Raw genomic sequence first — 15,031 nt, 5'->3', positions numbered from 1 at the left:
CATGGTCGTGTGACCACAATGTGTGACCTCCTTTGGCAGCTTCCTACAAGCAAGTGGGGAGGTCAACAGGAAGTCGGAACTCCTAGTCATGTGAGGTTCTTGCTTAATGACCTGTGTGGTCCTCTCTTAACAATGGCAACTGGGACTGCTGGAATTGCTGTCACTAAGTGGCATGGTCACATGATGTCTCACTATCACTGTATTGTTTAGCGACAGCAATTCTGATTCCAACTACCTTAATTAACGAAGCATTTGTGCTTGTCCATCTTCTTTGGTGGAGAGAAGGCGGGGGTGATGCTCCTTGATGTCTCAGCAGTATCAGCAACCATGGTATTTCTTCTGCATAGGCTGGAGGCACAACATTACAGTGGTTTGCCTCCTTCTTCAGTGATCATTCCCAACTATGCTGATGGAGGGGAAGAAGGGATCATGCCAGTGACCACCCACTTGTTGGGGGGGGGCTCAGAACTTGACACCTCCTGTTTAACCTTTACATGAAACCACTGGTTGAAGCCATCCATTGTTTTGGTATAATCAGTATAAGGTTGTGACACTTTTATATCTTTTATATCATAGGGCATAAACAGCAAAAGATGCTTGCTATTGCTGGTACGACTGCATTTTGAATCAACTGGTGAGTCTTCAAGGGCAGCCCCATGTAGAGTGAATTTGTCAAGGTGTCAATCTAGTGTTGGAAACTGTTCAGGTCTGATGGAATGGAACAGACTTTGGGTCAATCCAGAATGGTTTGTCGAGACTGAATGGCTGTGGTTCTTTGGCCCCCTGGGTCAGTGAGCTTTCACTGTTAGTCTTGGATGGGGGCAATTTGCGATTGATGGGGGTTCATCCAGTGTGTTCCTTCCTTGACTGGGAGGCCCTTCAGATGGTCACTCATGCCCTGATCACCTTGTAATTGGACTACTATAATGCACTCTACCCCAGGCTGCCCTTGAAGACCAAACAGTTGATTCAAAATGCAGTAGCACCAGCACCAGCAGGCATTTTTGGCTAGGTAAGCCCATATGTCACTGATGCTATACAAGTTGTATTGGTTGACAGTTGGTTTCTGGGAGATGCTGTCACCTACAAAGCTCTTTGTATTATATAAGGCTCTTCAATGCATAGAATGTAATTATACAAGGGACCATGTATCTACAATTGTTTGCTGATGTGCTCCAGTTCCCCTCTTTTGTAAACTATCCAGAATTTTCTAGAATAGTCGGGCTATAAAACATTTAAATAATTGATAATAAATACTATTCAAATGTCTCCCCCTTCCATTCCTTCTCAAATAACTCCAACCAATTGCCATGCCCATGCCTACTGTTCTAATGATAAATGAACCCACAAACTCTGAATGGCTTACTGGAATTTTAATTACAGGATATCAGAATGCTTGGAACAACATGGAAGGAGCACACTAAATTTTGTCCAAAGCTTGGAACAAAGCTTTGGAATGCAAGGTGCTTTATTCCAAGCTCAGAACAGTATTAACATTTCCACTACAAGTTTATTTTAAATCTAAGAATACATTCAAAACAAGTTACACTTCCTCTTTAACAGTAAACTGTGCACAATGTCAATTATTATATACGCCAAAGAGCACCACTCACACACAGGGGACTTGCAAGAAAAAAATATTTTTTATTTTACAGGAAAGGGATGGGGGAGAAGTGGGTTGTCATAGACAGCTCAATGAAGACTACAGAAAGTAGGGTGGGAGAAAGAGGTTGCTAGCTAGCTCTAGCTTGGACAGGAATATGCTGCAACATTTTGTTGTGGTCCAGCTTGCAATAAGACACATTTAACTGGAGAGATACAAGCATGCCATATTTTACATACACCCAGTTCTTGCTAAGAATTATGCTAATTTGCTCAATCACATTTGAATCAAAGATTTGAGCAACAGCTTTAGCAAATCATTTTTTAAGAGGCCAGTAAACAAACAACTTGAAGCCACTGGCTTCCACCTGAATACTGGTTTCATCCTGTATTTTACAGGGATTTCAGATTTCATTCTGATCTTTACTTAAGAGACAGATCTGCCACGGGCTTCATCTGTTCTAACCCAATTAGTCCTGCAGCTTTAATCTCATTACAGTACCCAAATCTCATATACTGGACTCCAGATGCCCAGCACAATTCAGACTCTGTTTGAATTATGGGTACAAAGATCTCTAGTGACTTAAACTATATCAAGTCCCAATTCTCTTCCTCAAATGATTGATGAGCTTGTCACGAACAGCATCCCCATCACACTCCAGGAATCTGGGACTTTTACTGACTAATTGCCCATAAGAGGGTTCCCTCAAAGAGGAGCAGACCAAGCCAGAGGGACAGTCATGAGAGTAAAAGACAGTCAAGTTACAATAATACAACAGAGATAATCCTGGATGGACATCAATATTATGCTTAGCTTTTGAATTATTTTTCCCCAAAGACATAAAGCACAAATATACAATCTAAAGCATTCAGGTCAAAGTCACTGTTCCCTCCACCAAACATTTCCTCCATTAAAGCATCTAGTCCCAAAATCAGAAATAAAAATGTGCATGGCTTCATTAGGGGCTGATTCTCTTCTTCCATAAAGGGCTTGCACCAACCTGTGCCCCCCCCCCCAAAAAAAAGGCCAGACTTGGACTTAGAATAACTTTAATTATTGTCACTTTGAATGTACACTAATCGGCATCCATTAAAATGAAACTTCCTTGCACACACGCGGCTCTCAAAGGGCCGGCGTTGCCTCAGAGCTAAGCACAGGCAGGGTGGACCAAGGCCTCCCCCAGGGGCTCCAGGCTCTTTTTCAGGCTCACGTCCTCCGGTGGGACTGATGGGCAACCTGGGCCGCTTTCAAGACGGGCGGACTGCAACTCCCAGGATCCCAAGCGACGCGGGCTGGGGAATCCTGGGAGTTGCGGTGCACACCCCTTAGAGACCCAGGTGGAGAAGCCCCCGCGGCACAGCCCCCCCCCCCACCCCAGCTGCCCTTCCCCCGCGGGAGCCTTCGGGGCCTCCCTCCCTCCCTCCCTCCGGGCCACACAGACGCGCCTCCCCCGCCCGGGAAGCAGCCCTTCCGCGCAGCCCCCCCGCAAGCCCCTCTCCGGGCAAACGCCCAGCGCCGCCTCAGAGCCGCGTCCGCCCGCCCGCCGCGCGGCCCTCTCAGAGCTGCTCCGCCGCGCCCTGGCCCCGCGCGCTGAGCTCTCCGGGCCCCAAAGGCCGAGCGGGCCAGAGGGCGGGCGGCGCGGCGGGCAGGCGCCCGGGCCGCGGGTCGGATCTCCGGCGGCTGGGCCACCGCCCCGGCCTTACCTGAAGCGCCGCTGCCTCCTTCCGCGGAGGGAGACCGGGCAGGCGAGCGGGCGGGCGCGGCGCTTCTCCTCCGGTCCCTCAGCGCCCTGGGCGCCACTACGCAGGCGCTGACGCGGTCGCGACAGCGCGCCCCGCCCCCAAGCCTGCCGAGGGGAGGGCGCACGCGCATCGGGAGGGGCGGGGCCAGTCAGCTGCTGCTGCTCTTCCCCGCTGTGCAGTGCTACTACCGTCCTCTTTTCCTTCCTCCCTTTTCTTTCCTTTTCCTTCCTCCCCCTTTTCCTTCCTTCCTTTTCCTCCCTTCCTTTTCTTTCCTTTTCTTTCCTCCCCCCTTTTCCTTCCCTTTTCCTTCCTTCCTTCCTTCCTTCCTGTCTCTCATTCCCATTTCCCTCCTTCCTTTTTCTCTCTCTCTCTCTTTCCCTTCGTTCTTTCCTCCTTCCTTCCCTTCCCATTCCTTCCTTTTCCTCTCTCCCTCCCTCCCTGTCTCCTCTCCCCACTGGCAGCCTTGCAGGGTTCCGGCAGGCGGAGTGAACCGGCTCCCTGCGCGTTCTTCACCGGTGCACGGAAGGCTTTCCTGAGCAGGTTCGGGTCGTGGGAGCCTCGGGCCAGGCGCGAAGGGCTGAGCCGGGGCCTCTTTCTGGCTCCGGCGGCCCTTCCGGTTCATCTCCACATGTGGTCCCTTCTGGCTGTTGGCAACTGCGGGAGCAGCGGCGGCGCTTCCAGTGAAAGCGGGAAATCAGAAACTGCGCGATGCTCCTTCTGATCCTCTGGCGGTTGAGATGGGTCCGAGGGCCATTGGGGGAGGGGAGGGGAAGCTGTGTTCTCCCCCCCCCCCATTGCCACAGGCGCACGCTCAGATATGTATGGTTTTGCTAAAGCCAGGCATCCATCCTGCTGCTGCAACCCTCCTGGGTTTTGTGGGGGAGCTTCCGGAGTGGCTGTGATGCTTCCAGGTGCCTTGGGTGGAATCCGAACATGCACACCTGTCAGCACCTCATGGTCTTTTCCTACAGGAGTTGCCCAAGCCAAGGAAAACACACATTTGAGGCCAGAAGGTGCCTCAGGGCAGGTATCAGCATACATGGCTGGTGCCTCACCTCAGGCCCATTTTGCTAGAATCAGGCAGCTTTCTTTTAGGACATCCTTGGCAGCCAGCTTTGTGGCCTCCCTGGCAGGAGGGTCTCGGGTAGGGATCCTCGAAGGCATCCTTGGCAGACGAATGCCAGCTTTTTCCTAATGCCCTCACCTCCAAGAGATTCTTATGAATGGCACATTTGATTCACAGCATCCTCCTATTAGGGCCACTATTAGGGCCATAGTTTTTCCTCTAGTTCCCTCCTCAACCTTTGTCATCTAAAAGATTGAGGAGGGAACTAGAGGAAAAGCTGTACCAGACCTAATTCTTACTAATAGAGAAAAAGAGATGGAGGGAGTTAAAGTTGCCAGACGTTGAGCAAGAGTGACCACGTCATATTGGAATTCAATATAATGCAAGCACAAGCAATAGAATCCAATCCAACCGGTGTCTTAAACAAGAGAGTTGGAAGGCACCTCTTTGTCTCTTCTCAACAATCCCGCCAGGAGTTCAACGCTTCATTGAGCATGCTGTCCTGGTGGAGCAAAGCTCACAGACTAGTGAGAGAGACTACTGAAGCGAGAAGGACTCCCCCATGACCTCTGAGCCTGTTACTCCCTGGAAGACCTTTGTAGGGTGCCCACATGCCACCCTTTGTAGTATACCATCAGCTTCTGTTTTAAGCCTCGGGCAAAGCCTCTTGAGAAAAGGACTTTTCAACAGGATTAGGGAGTCTTTTAGTGTAAAACACACACACGCACACAAGAGTTTTGGAATGTCCACTCCACAGTGCCCTCCTTCACTCTGGGCAGTGTTTCTCAACTGTGTCAACTTTGTGTTGATTTTCAGAGTCTATGCAAGACACTGTCAATTATTCCAGCTTGCTCAAAAAAGATCAAGCTGTAATGGGTTAAGGTTTTAGACCAGTGAAATGCAAGAATGAATCAACCAGGCTGGATTAGTAAACTACTAATCTTTCATTCAAGTGCTTTAGGGCTTGTACAGCTTCCTAGGTAGTTTGAGGAAGCTACCTGGGAGTCAAGGAGGAATTCCAGCAAGCCCCTTTTCTCTCCTTTGAGGCTGTTCTTCTAAGAGGCAGGGCTGGTCCCTCCTTGGGGGAGGAAATTCCTTTGCGGAAAAGAGCATGTTTGCATTTGCTGCAATAGTGGCAAATTTATGATTTAGTGCCTTGAGAAAGTGTTGGGCCTGCATGAATGTAGTTGGAATTTAAGATCCCATTAGTGTTGCCTTAGTGACCGAATCCCTCTAGAAAATGCAGCCGGAAGGCTTGTCCCAACTTCCTCTAAAAGCTGTGCTTACATTGATAATGTGACTTCCACCACTGAGAGTTTTCCAGGTTTATCTTAGCTAACTACAAACCAAAACAGGCCGAGGAAAGCAGCGGGGATGACGACCCCGTGATCAGGGGAACTCTTCACCCCTTTGCTCTCAAAATCCTGCTGGTAGTACCAGAAACCCAAGTCCAAGGGGAAGTAGAAGCCATCAATACCGGCTGTACCAGATGCCTGATCAGCCCTCACAGTCGAGCAACTAGGCATACGCAGAAGGCCCCTGGCACACCCCATCAGCTTTGAGCAAGCCAACGGGCCGCTGATTGGCAGGGCCCCTACCACCTTAGTCACCGAACTAGTCAGACTGGAGATGGGTCACCACCAAGAACTCCTCTGGTTCATAGTCGCCCCAAAGATGACCGACTCAGTCATATTGGGACTTGCGTGGCTAGAGAAGTGGAGCCCCACAATCTCCTGGGAGGGCGGTTATCGGAAGCTAGTCATAGGTATTGGACCATTGCCACCTGTGAAGCAGGACCACCTCCTAGAGGCCACGAGGGTGCCAGCGCACCTGAACCTGCAGCCCCACCCCGCAACACCCCACCTGACAGCCAACAAGTGCCAAAAGAATATCGAGACCTATCAGGGGTTTTCAGCAAAGAGGATTGCAACTTTCTTCCCCCTCACCGCTCGACTGACTGCGCAATAGAATTTGTACAGGGGCCAAACTGCCTAAGCTGAAAATGTACTCCATGACTCTGAAAGAGATGGGGGAATTGAGGGAGTACATAGATACCAATCTGAAGCAAGGACTCATCCAGCCCGCAAAATCTAAAGTGGCGGCCCCAGTACTCTTCAAGGAGAAGAAAGATGTGGGGATGAGGCTTTGCGTTGATGTTCATGGAATCAGCACTGTCTGTGTGGAAAACACCTACCCCCTTCCCCTCATGAAAGACATGCTTAACCATTTGTCGAAGGGCAAGGTGTTCACCAAACTAGACCTGAGGGAAACCTACTACCGTATAAGAATCAGAGAAGGGGATGAATGGAAGACTGCTTTCAACTGCCCATTCAGCAGCTTCCAATTTAAAGTAATGCCATTCAGATTGCAAGGCCCCCTCCGCAATGTTTATGGAGCTCATTAACAAAGTTCTGCATGAGCACCTGTATAAGGGGGTCCTTGTTTACTTAGATAATATTCTCATATTCAGTGAGACCCTGGAGGAGCACGTGAAACTTGTCCGCCAAGTGCTGAAAATACTCCTTGCTGCCAAACTTTACGCGAAGCTGTCAAAGTGTGAGTTTCACAAGAACTCCCTAGAATACTTGGGCTACCAAATTTCCAGCGGAGGTGTGGAGATGGACCCAAGGAAAGTGAAAGCAGTACTTGATTGGCAATCCCCATGTACCTACAGGCAACTTCAGAGCTTCCTGGGGTTTGCTAACTTCTATAGACAGTTCATTCCAGCTTTTGCGGAGGTGGCTCTACCCATAACCGAACTTTTGAAAATGGGGTCCCCTCTGACAAAACAATAGCTGACCCAACCAATTGCTTGGACAATGGATTGCGAAAAAGCCTTTGAAAAACTAAAGAGACTGTTTGCCCAAGAACTGATTCTGCAGCACCCAGATCCAGAGCAACAATTTGTCATACAAGCCGACACCAGCGATGTGGCAGTGGCTGTGGTACTCCTTCAAAGGAACAACAAAGACAGTTGTTACCCTGTGCCTATATGTCCAAAAAGCTAAACAACACAGAGAGACGATGGGCCATCTGGGAAAAAGAGGCTTATGCAGTTTGATGGGCTTTGCTATCTTGGAGACATTTCCTAGAGGGGAGTAAAGTGCCTTTTGAGGTCTGGAGGGATCACAAAAACCTCAAGGCCCTAAAGACCCCCAGGAAACTCTCTCCCAAACAAGTTCCCTGGGCTCAATATTTCAAGTGCTTCAATTTTGAACTGAAGTACATCCCAGCAGGAAAAAAACCTGTTAGCAGATGCCCTATCGAGAAAACCTCAATTTGACAGCTGCCGGGAGGAAGTGGTCCACACCATCATTCCCCCCTCACAATCAGCCGCCCAAGTCACCACCAGGAGCCAAGCCAGGCGGCCACCCAAGCCAACCCAGGATGGATTGATAGCTAAGTTGAGTGGCACTACCAGCAGACCCTTAACTCATAGACAATAAAGACGTCTTGATGATGAGGGATGGATTGGCATGGAAAGGTTCTAAATTGTATGTCCCCTCAAGCCTGAGACTCAAAGTGCTCCCGCGCAGCCACGACTCCAAGCTGGCCGGCCATTTTGGATTCCTGAAGACCCTGCACCTTGCTAGAAGGCAATTCTGGTGGCCAAAAATGAAAGCAGAAGTGAAAGACTACATAAAAAGCTGTGCCATGTGTGCAGCGATGAAGACAAGACCAGGAAAACTGCCTGGACTCCTTCAGCAAGTGGCAAGCCCCAGTTGACCTTGGGAAGGGATCAAGATGGATTTCATAGTCAAACTCCCAGAAAGTGGGGGAAACACAGTAATTTGGACAGTAATCGATTTGTTTTCCAAAAAGGCCCATTTCACTGCTTGCTGTGGACTGCCTTCCACAGAGACTCGGCAAACTATTCATCAAGCATATCTACTGTTTGCACAGAATACCCCGCTGAATCATCTCGGACAGAGGAGTCCAGTTTACAGCCAAATTCTGGAGGAGTTCCTGAGATCCATTGGGTCCACACAAGGACTTAGCTCGGCTTTCAATCTGAGTACCAACGGAATGGCGGAATGTGCAAACGCGATGGTGGAGCACTACATAAGATGCTACGTAGACTACCAACAGAAGAACTGGGCAGATCTATTACCGTTTGCGGAAGTGGCTTACAACAATGCAGTGCACATTAGCACTGGACTGACCCTTTTTCAGGTCACCAATGGCATGGGGTTTGTCCCCATGCCTGAGCTGCCGAGAGAGCCCCCTTCGTCCATGTCTTTAACATGTCTTTAATGGAGTCATTAAAGAAGTGGGAGAATATGAAAAAAGCACTGACAGAAGTAGCAGAGGAGTATAAAGAACAGGCAGACAAGCACCGTTTGCTCCAACCCCCCCTCTGGGTGGGGGATAAGGTTTTCCTATCCACTAAATACATATGGTTAAGGCTGCCTAGTAAGAAATTGGGACCCAAGTTCCTAATCAGCCCGGTGACAGTTCAGCTTAACCTCCCTCTCATGCTAGGGAAAATATACCCTGTATTTCACTGTAGCTTGCTGAAACCCTCAGTTGGCTCCAACCTAAGACCTCAAACCCAACCACCTTCTCCTCCTATAGTAGTACAGGGAGAGACCCATTATGAAGTCAAGAAAATATTAGATTCTAGGCTATATAGGGGCCAATTATAATACTTAGTATACTGGAAAGGGTACCCTTTGTCTGAAGCTACATGGGTTAAGAGTTGGAATGTGAAAGCAGATAGGTTAGTCAAACAATTCCATGACAAGTACCCTGACAAGCCAAAGGGTCCCCCTGGGGGGAGAGGGTGGATATGATTAACCCCCTTGTATTAGTCTTTTCCAGGACACACGTCTTATCTGAGGTGGGGGGGGGCAGCCTGTCAGACCTGGAAGCCATATTTCTACCTTTGTGCCTTCAGGCTTCAGGCCTGCCACAAATCCTACTGTGGGGAATTGGGAGGGGGGATTGCATAGAGAGAAAAAGATATGTAGTCACAATAAAATTCTTTATAGAAAGTCAAGGCCATGGGGCCCTGCAGCTGTGTGGAGAAGAAATGAGGAGGTATCTTTTGGTCTGGACAGCAACTGATTGGATGCATGGTGGACATGTGGGAGAGGGCAAGGTCTTGAACTTCCTTTTGGGTGTGGAAAACCCGGAAGCTCTCAGATTCAGGCTTTGAGGAGGCAGTAGGACAGGTTTTCTTTTCCCAATTTGTCTGGCTAATTGTAGTCCATTCTTACAGAATGCAGTAGAAGCTCCTGGTGTGGAAAGGAGCTTCTGCCTGACAACTGTGACCTCCAAAAATACAGATAGATCCTTGATCAGTAGAGTAGAATCCAAATACCAAAAGATTTGCACCAACAGAATGAGGGGAGAATTGCCGAGGGACAAAACTTATGGGGAAAGGACAATCAAGGCTGTGTAAAACTGGCTCTTGACTTCCTTATGATTTCATCGTTAAAGAGATGGAAGGGGGAAGGTTTTGTAATTGGGTGTCTTTGGATAACACATTTACCCGTTAATTTAATCACGGTTTATTCAAACCAGTTTCCTAGGTTTACATAACACACTGAACCACAAACTAATCCCATGGGCTGGATTGGCACAAAATTGCATCACCTGCAACATCTTCCAGGTGTTGGGTCTGTATCTCCAGCAGGAAGTCATTCAGCAACAGCCAGAGGTTGTGCGTTGTTCATTCATGTAATATTAAAACATTGTCAGCTATTTTGCAATTCAGTGTTTTGTACAAATACAGCCACTGGCTGTTTTAAAGTCAAGCAGAGTCAAGGAAAATGATTCTTGGAGCCACTTCACAAAACTGAGGACCTAGAAAATAGAAGGGATTGGAAGAATTTGAGGGATTTGATGTTGCTAATTCTTGGAAAGAAAATGAGCCCCTGGCTCACTTCCATTTGAGGCATTCGTTTCTGAAGCACAAGATTATCACTTTTCAGGAAAGCATAGGTTTATAATTAAAACTGAAATTAATGCTTAAATTATACAAACTCTTACATACCTACATGCCTGCATGTAAAATTTGCCTGGATATCAAAGCAATCCTCTTGCAGATCTCCAACACACACTGTCTCCCTTTTAGCTAGGTTCATCAACTCAATACGGCAGAACAACTATATATAAATCAAAGATGCCAGAAAGAACAGTCAAGCAGAAGAGATTGGCCCATTTCCCTTGGTGGGATGGCTTTGCCAATTCTTGCAGCTCTGGATATTATGGAATAACAATGCAAGGAGGAAACTGCAGCCATTCAGCAATCGTGCTGCTTTAAAGGAATCAAAATAAATAAAAGCCCTTAAAACTTTAATATTCAAGACATGCCTCAAGTTCACAAAACAACACTGTGGCCTTCCTTAAACCTGTTATGACTTTTAGTGACTCAAATGAGCTTTATTAACACTCCCAATCTCTACAGCCCCACTGGGCCAGCTGTTGATATGATATTACTGGACCTATAAGGAGGACTTGGATAGCCTACAATACTTGTCTGAGGATTCAGAACAGAGGGAAAGGTATAAATTCCTTCCACTGTAGTCCAAATACTTCGTTGGCACTCGAGGGGATGTGGGGAGGACTCCCCCTTATTCTGTGGGTGAATATCTTGATGCCTAACTTCAGCAAGGCCAAGCAAAAAAGGATACTGCAGGCAAGGCGTAGGAGACTCCTGGACCAACATGTGGCCTTGAATCATTTCTCTGCATGATGACAACTGGGGGTGGTTTAGTTCGGATGAACAAACCTGGTATCTAAATAGGGTTGTCCTCACAACCCTCACAACCTTTGCCCCTATCTCTTCATAATGGAGTAACCTACAACAGTTACCTTAGAAGAATAAACATACGACTGGCTGATGGAATGAGAAAGCGTCAGGCTAGACTTTCACTATAGGGTTATTGAATATTTGTTGCCTCAAATTACAGTAATAAAAATACGATCACATTTAGCTTTGATTTTTTTTAAAAAAATCTTACTTAAACGATCCCCCTATTTAGAACCCTTACTTCACTGAGGCGCACTTCAGAAGGGACCTTCGGTGGATGAACCTTCTCCTTCAACTGACACAGAGGCAGGTGCTGCTTTTTGTCCCTGGATTCACAGACAGCTTGATCCTCCATCAGCTTGTCTGAAAGTCCATGGTAGAAAGTTGGGAGAAAAAAATCCAATTTTGGCAAAAGGAGGACTGAGGAACAAATATATGGGCACGTCAGCAAAAGGGTTTTGTATCTTATCTTCATAAACTGAGGTACATCACCATCCAAACTAGGACAGCAGAACAGAGTTCTAACTTCTAGACTTCTGGGGGGGGGGGGGAGAAGCAATATAGGATTCCTATTTTAAAAAATCCTGGTATGAGAGACACTGAGATAGTCAGACACCACAATCCAGCCACTCCCATGATGGGTTCTTTCCCAATGTTAAAATAGCTGAATTGTACAATTCGAGGATCAGAGCAGCTATGGAGCCTCATGCTTCTGTAGTGATTTTTAGCCCCCTTTAACAAGCAGAATTCCATTACTTGTATGGGAAACTGTGGGAAAAGCTCCTCATGCCCTATTCATAACCTCTCTGAACAAAACCAGAATTTCAGTGTAGCTTCCTAGTCTCTCACCCATTTGCCAGAGTTGAAAGTTTTAGCCTTCCAAGTCACTTCTGAACATCTCGGTGGAAGTGGCTTTGAATTAAGACAAATTTATGCTGTATGATTGTATGGGACTGATAAGGACATTATTTCTGTCCATATGAAGCACAAAGAGAGATCCCTTCCTGTGCGAGGATTCTGGGTTTACTCCCTATTTCTGACTGCCAGGGTTGATTCTTTTCCAGCATTACAATTCATGAATGATGCCTGTTCAATCTTAAAACAAACTGTTGGAATTTCTGAAAAATATAAAATACTCCCTCAATCACCATTGTACAAGTTATTAAAACATCTTATCAAAACATTTCTCTTTCCCAGCAAAAACAGGGTGGCAGTGAAAAAAATATTTTCCATAAGCAAAGTCTTTCCAAAGTCCCAACCAAGAAAGAGCAGAGGCCCAATCCTGCCCTCCCAATTCCCGCCAGCGGATCTGAGGACTGTTTAGCTGCTGGGAGGGGAGAAGCCGGCTTTGGCCCGACTGCGGAGAAACCCACCATCAGCTGAAGTCCTTATGCTGCTGCAGCCGGGTTAAAACTGGGCCTGAGGCCTTTGTTTATGAAAGGGGCGATTTTGCAGATTATCTTCTCTAGTCTTTACAATGCCTGAAGACCTCAGCATCTTCTTTGTGGGAAAAGGAGGAGGCCTTAAGAGCTGCCCATCACCTTCTTCTCCTCCAGCCTCTGGCCTTCATTCTCTTCTAAGTGATTAGATGATGCATCTTCGGTAAAACTTCCCACCAAAAGAGAGTCAAAGGATAAAAGGCAAGGAAAATATTTCTTTTTTAAAAAAATGTCCTGATTGTGCATGAAGCTCCTAATTTATTTACTTATTAAAAAGAAATGTTTAATCGAGGTCTAAATTTGCAAGTAGTGGCCATGATGGGTGAACATCCTTGTGACACTTCACTCGAATCCACAACAGTGGCCATCGAAGGAAAAGCCTTCTGTTCTTCAAAGACGCCCAAGAAGAAAAGGCTCCTAGAACTTCCCAAACGTAACATGAATTCCACTGCAAAAATCCTCCAGGAATTCCTTCAGGCCCATTCCTTCCCAAGACAACATGCTTTCCTCTGTTGCTCTGCTCAGTTCTTTTCCTGATCTGGTGAAAAGAATCTTCCCCTGAAGACAATAACCTTCCTCTGGTGGCTTCTTGGTCAACAGAGGGAGGGAGGGAGGGAGAGAGGGAGGGAGGGAGGGCTTTCTCTCCTCCTGAAGGATCAGGAAAGGCTGGAAGGTCAGAGGGAGGGAGAGAGGGAGGGAGGGAGCTTTTGGTTTCTACACCTCAGTGGAGAAGAGGATACTCTGCCTCTTGCTGTCCGGGGTGGGAATTGTCTCCAGTTGCAGGAAATAGAGGAGAACCTGAACCTGGAACACAGACAAGAGAAGGGGAACAGATCAATTGGGGAGGGGGAGGTGCAATAGCAATGGCAGCCATGGCCAGGAGAGCCCGGTGGTTCTCCAACTCTGCAGGCGTTCAAAAGACTGGACAACCACTTGCAAGAATAGTTTAACTGACTTTCCTGCACATGTAGTCCTCTACTTATGACCACAATTGGGACCAGAATTTCTCTTGCTAAGCAAGGCAGTTAAGTGACTCACACCTGATTTTTTTGCTGCAGTCATTAAGCAATCATCCTGGTTGTTAAAAACGAATCATGCAGGAGTTCAGCGCTGACTTTCTCAAGGAGAGAAACAGCCTCAAACTAAGGAGGAATTAATTGCCTGGGAGGGAAAGCAATCAATCAATGGGACAGCTCGACTCTGGGAGTTGTGGATATTCCTTCCTTGGAGGCTGTCAAAAAGAGAGTGGACAGGCATTTGTCCAGAATGGTATAGTGTCTCCTGCTTCAGCGGGGGGTTGGACTAGAAGACCTCCAAGGTCCCTTCCAATTGTTACTCTGTTATTCTTTGGTTCACTGAAGCTGGCTCGGCAAGTTACAAAAGAAGATCACATGACCCTGGGAAGCTACAATCATTGTAAATACATGCTGGAAGCCTAGCACCTGAATAGCAATAGCAACAGCAATAGCACTTAGACTTATATACCGCTTCACAGTGCCTTACAGCCCTGTCTAAGCGGTTTACAGAGTCAGCCTCTTCCCCCAACAATCTAGGTCCTCATTTTACTGGCCTGGGAAGGAGGGAAGGCTGAGTCAACCTTGAGCATTTCTTTGCTCCCAGAACTTACTTTCTCTGGTTTCAATATTCTCCCCCCCCCCTCCTCTTTTTGGTCACTTGCAGCAGAATTCCTCAATGTTTCCGGCTTTGTGGACTGGCTGGGGTGGGTGGGTAGTGGTAAGGTTCGCACAAGCAGCCGGCAAGTATACGCACATGCAGCTCCATTTCCACAAGTGGCGTGCACGCATACCTGCCGTTCATGCGAATGGGGTGTGCGTGCATGCGCTCGCCTGCTGCACTTGCAAGGGAGGATGTGCGTGTGCGCACCAGCCGTTTCCACGGCCCAGTTGCAAACCCCTCACGGCCCACTAGTGGCTGATTTACTGTACTTTTCAGTTATTTCCCTCCCTAGTTGGTATTTCCTGAAAAGAACCTCTTCTATATTCTTCTGAGAAAGGAATGAAAGAAATGAAACTGATCAAGTCTTTTGGGCTGCTTCGTTGGAAATTAGGCCAGAAGGGTATCCATGATCAAATCTTCTTTGATCAACCACTGATTAGATGGCTGTGGACAAGCCGTTTTCTTTTCTCCTTTCCCTTTTCTGAGGTCCTTGTAAGAAGGGTGGGATATAACATGGCTGGACATGAAATGGCCCTGCAACTGAGGTCTCCTGATGTGAAAGGTTAATTTTTCCTGCTTCCCCAGTGGGTCATGGTAATCAACTAGAAAGGGATGATCTAAATCAGACATGTCACACACGCGGCCTGCGGGCAAGAACTGGCCCACGATAGGCCAAGAATTGTCCTGTGGGGCCGTCCCGGAGATGGCGAGGGACCAACCTGTGCTGTCCCGACCCCCCTAGGCCAC

General features: G+C 47.6%; 2 protein-coding genes across 11 annotated transcripts in view; both read right to left on the bottom strand.

Moving 5' to 3' along the window:
• SPECC1L (sperm antigen with calponin homology and coiled-coil domains 1 like) overlaps nucleotides 1-3,574 on the bottom strand; it is a 54,816-nt gene extending 51,242 nt beyond the window's left edge. For 3 of the 8 annotated variants that reach the window (XM_034438530.3, XM_087880622.1, XM_087880623.1), the window contains exon 1: nucleotides 3,307-3,574. The gene's annotated coding sequence lies outside the window, so the exon portion shown is untranslated. Of the gene's footprint in view, nucleotides 1-235; nucleotides 349-3,306 lie in introns of all 8 variants that reach the window. The other 5 variants (XM_087880624.1, XM_034438526.3, XM_034438531.3 and 2 more) reach the window with 4 other exon arrangements.
• Nucleotides 3,575-9,908: 6,334 nt separating this feature from the next.
• BCR (BCR activator of RhoGEF and GTPase) overlaps nucleotides 9,909-15,031 on the bottom strand; it is an 88,759-nt gene continuing 83,636 nt past the window's right edge. For all 3 annotated transcript variants that reach the window (XM_087880620.1, XM_060683645.2, XM_087880621.1), the window contains exon 23: nucleotides 9,909-13,411. In XM_087880620.1, the coding sequence (XP_087736746.1) occupies nucleotides 13,322-13,411 (90 nt within the window). In that variant the 3' untranslated portion in view covers nucleotides 9,909-13,321. The remainder of the gene's footprint in view (nucleotides 13,412-15,031) is intronic.

This window comes from Pantherophis guttatus, chromosome 17 (assembly GCF_059756535.1).
Source record: "Pantherophis guttatus breed Tessera chromosome 17, ASM5975653v1, whole genome shotgun sequence".
Lineage (NCBI taxonomy): Eukaryota > Metazoa > Chordata > Lepidosauria > Squamata > Colubridae > Pantherophis > Pantherophis guttatus.
The sequence above is the reverse complement of the archived record's forward strand: the minus strand, read 5'-3'. Positions and strand labels throughout refer to the sequence as shown.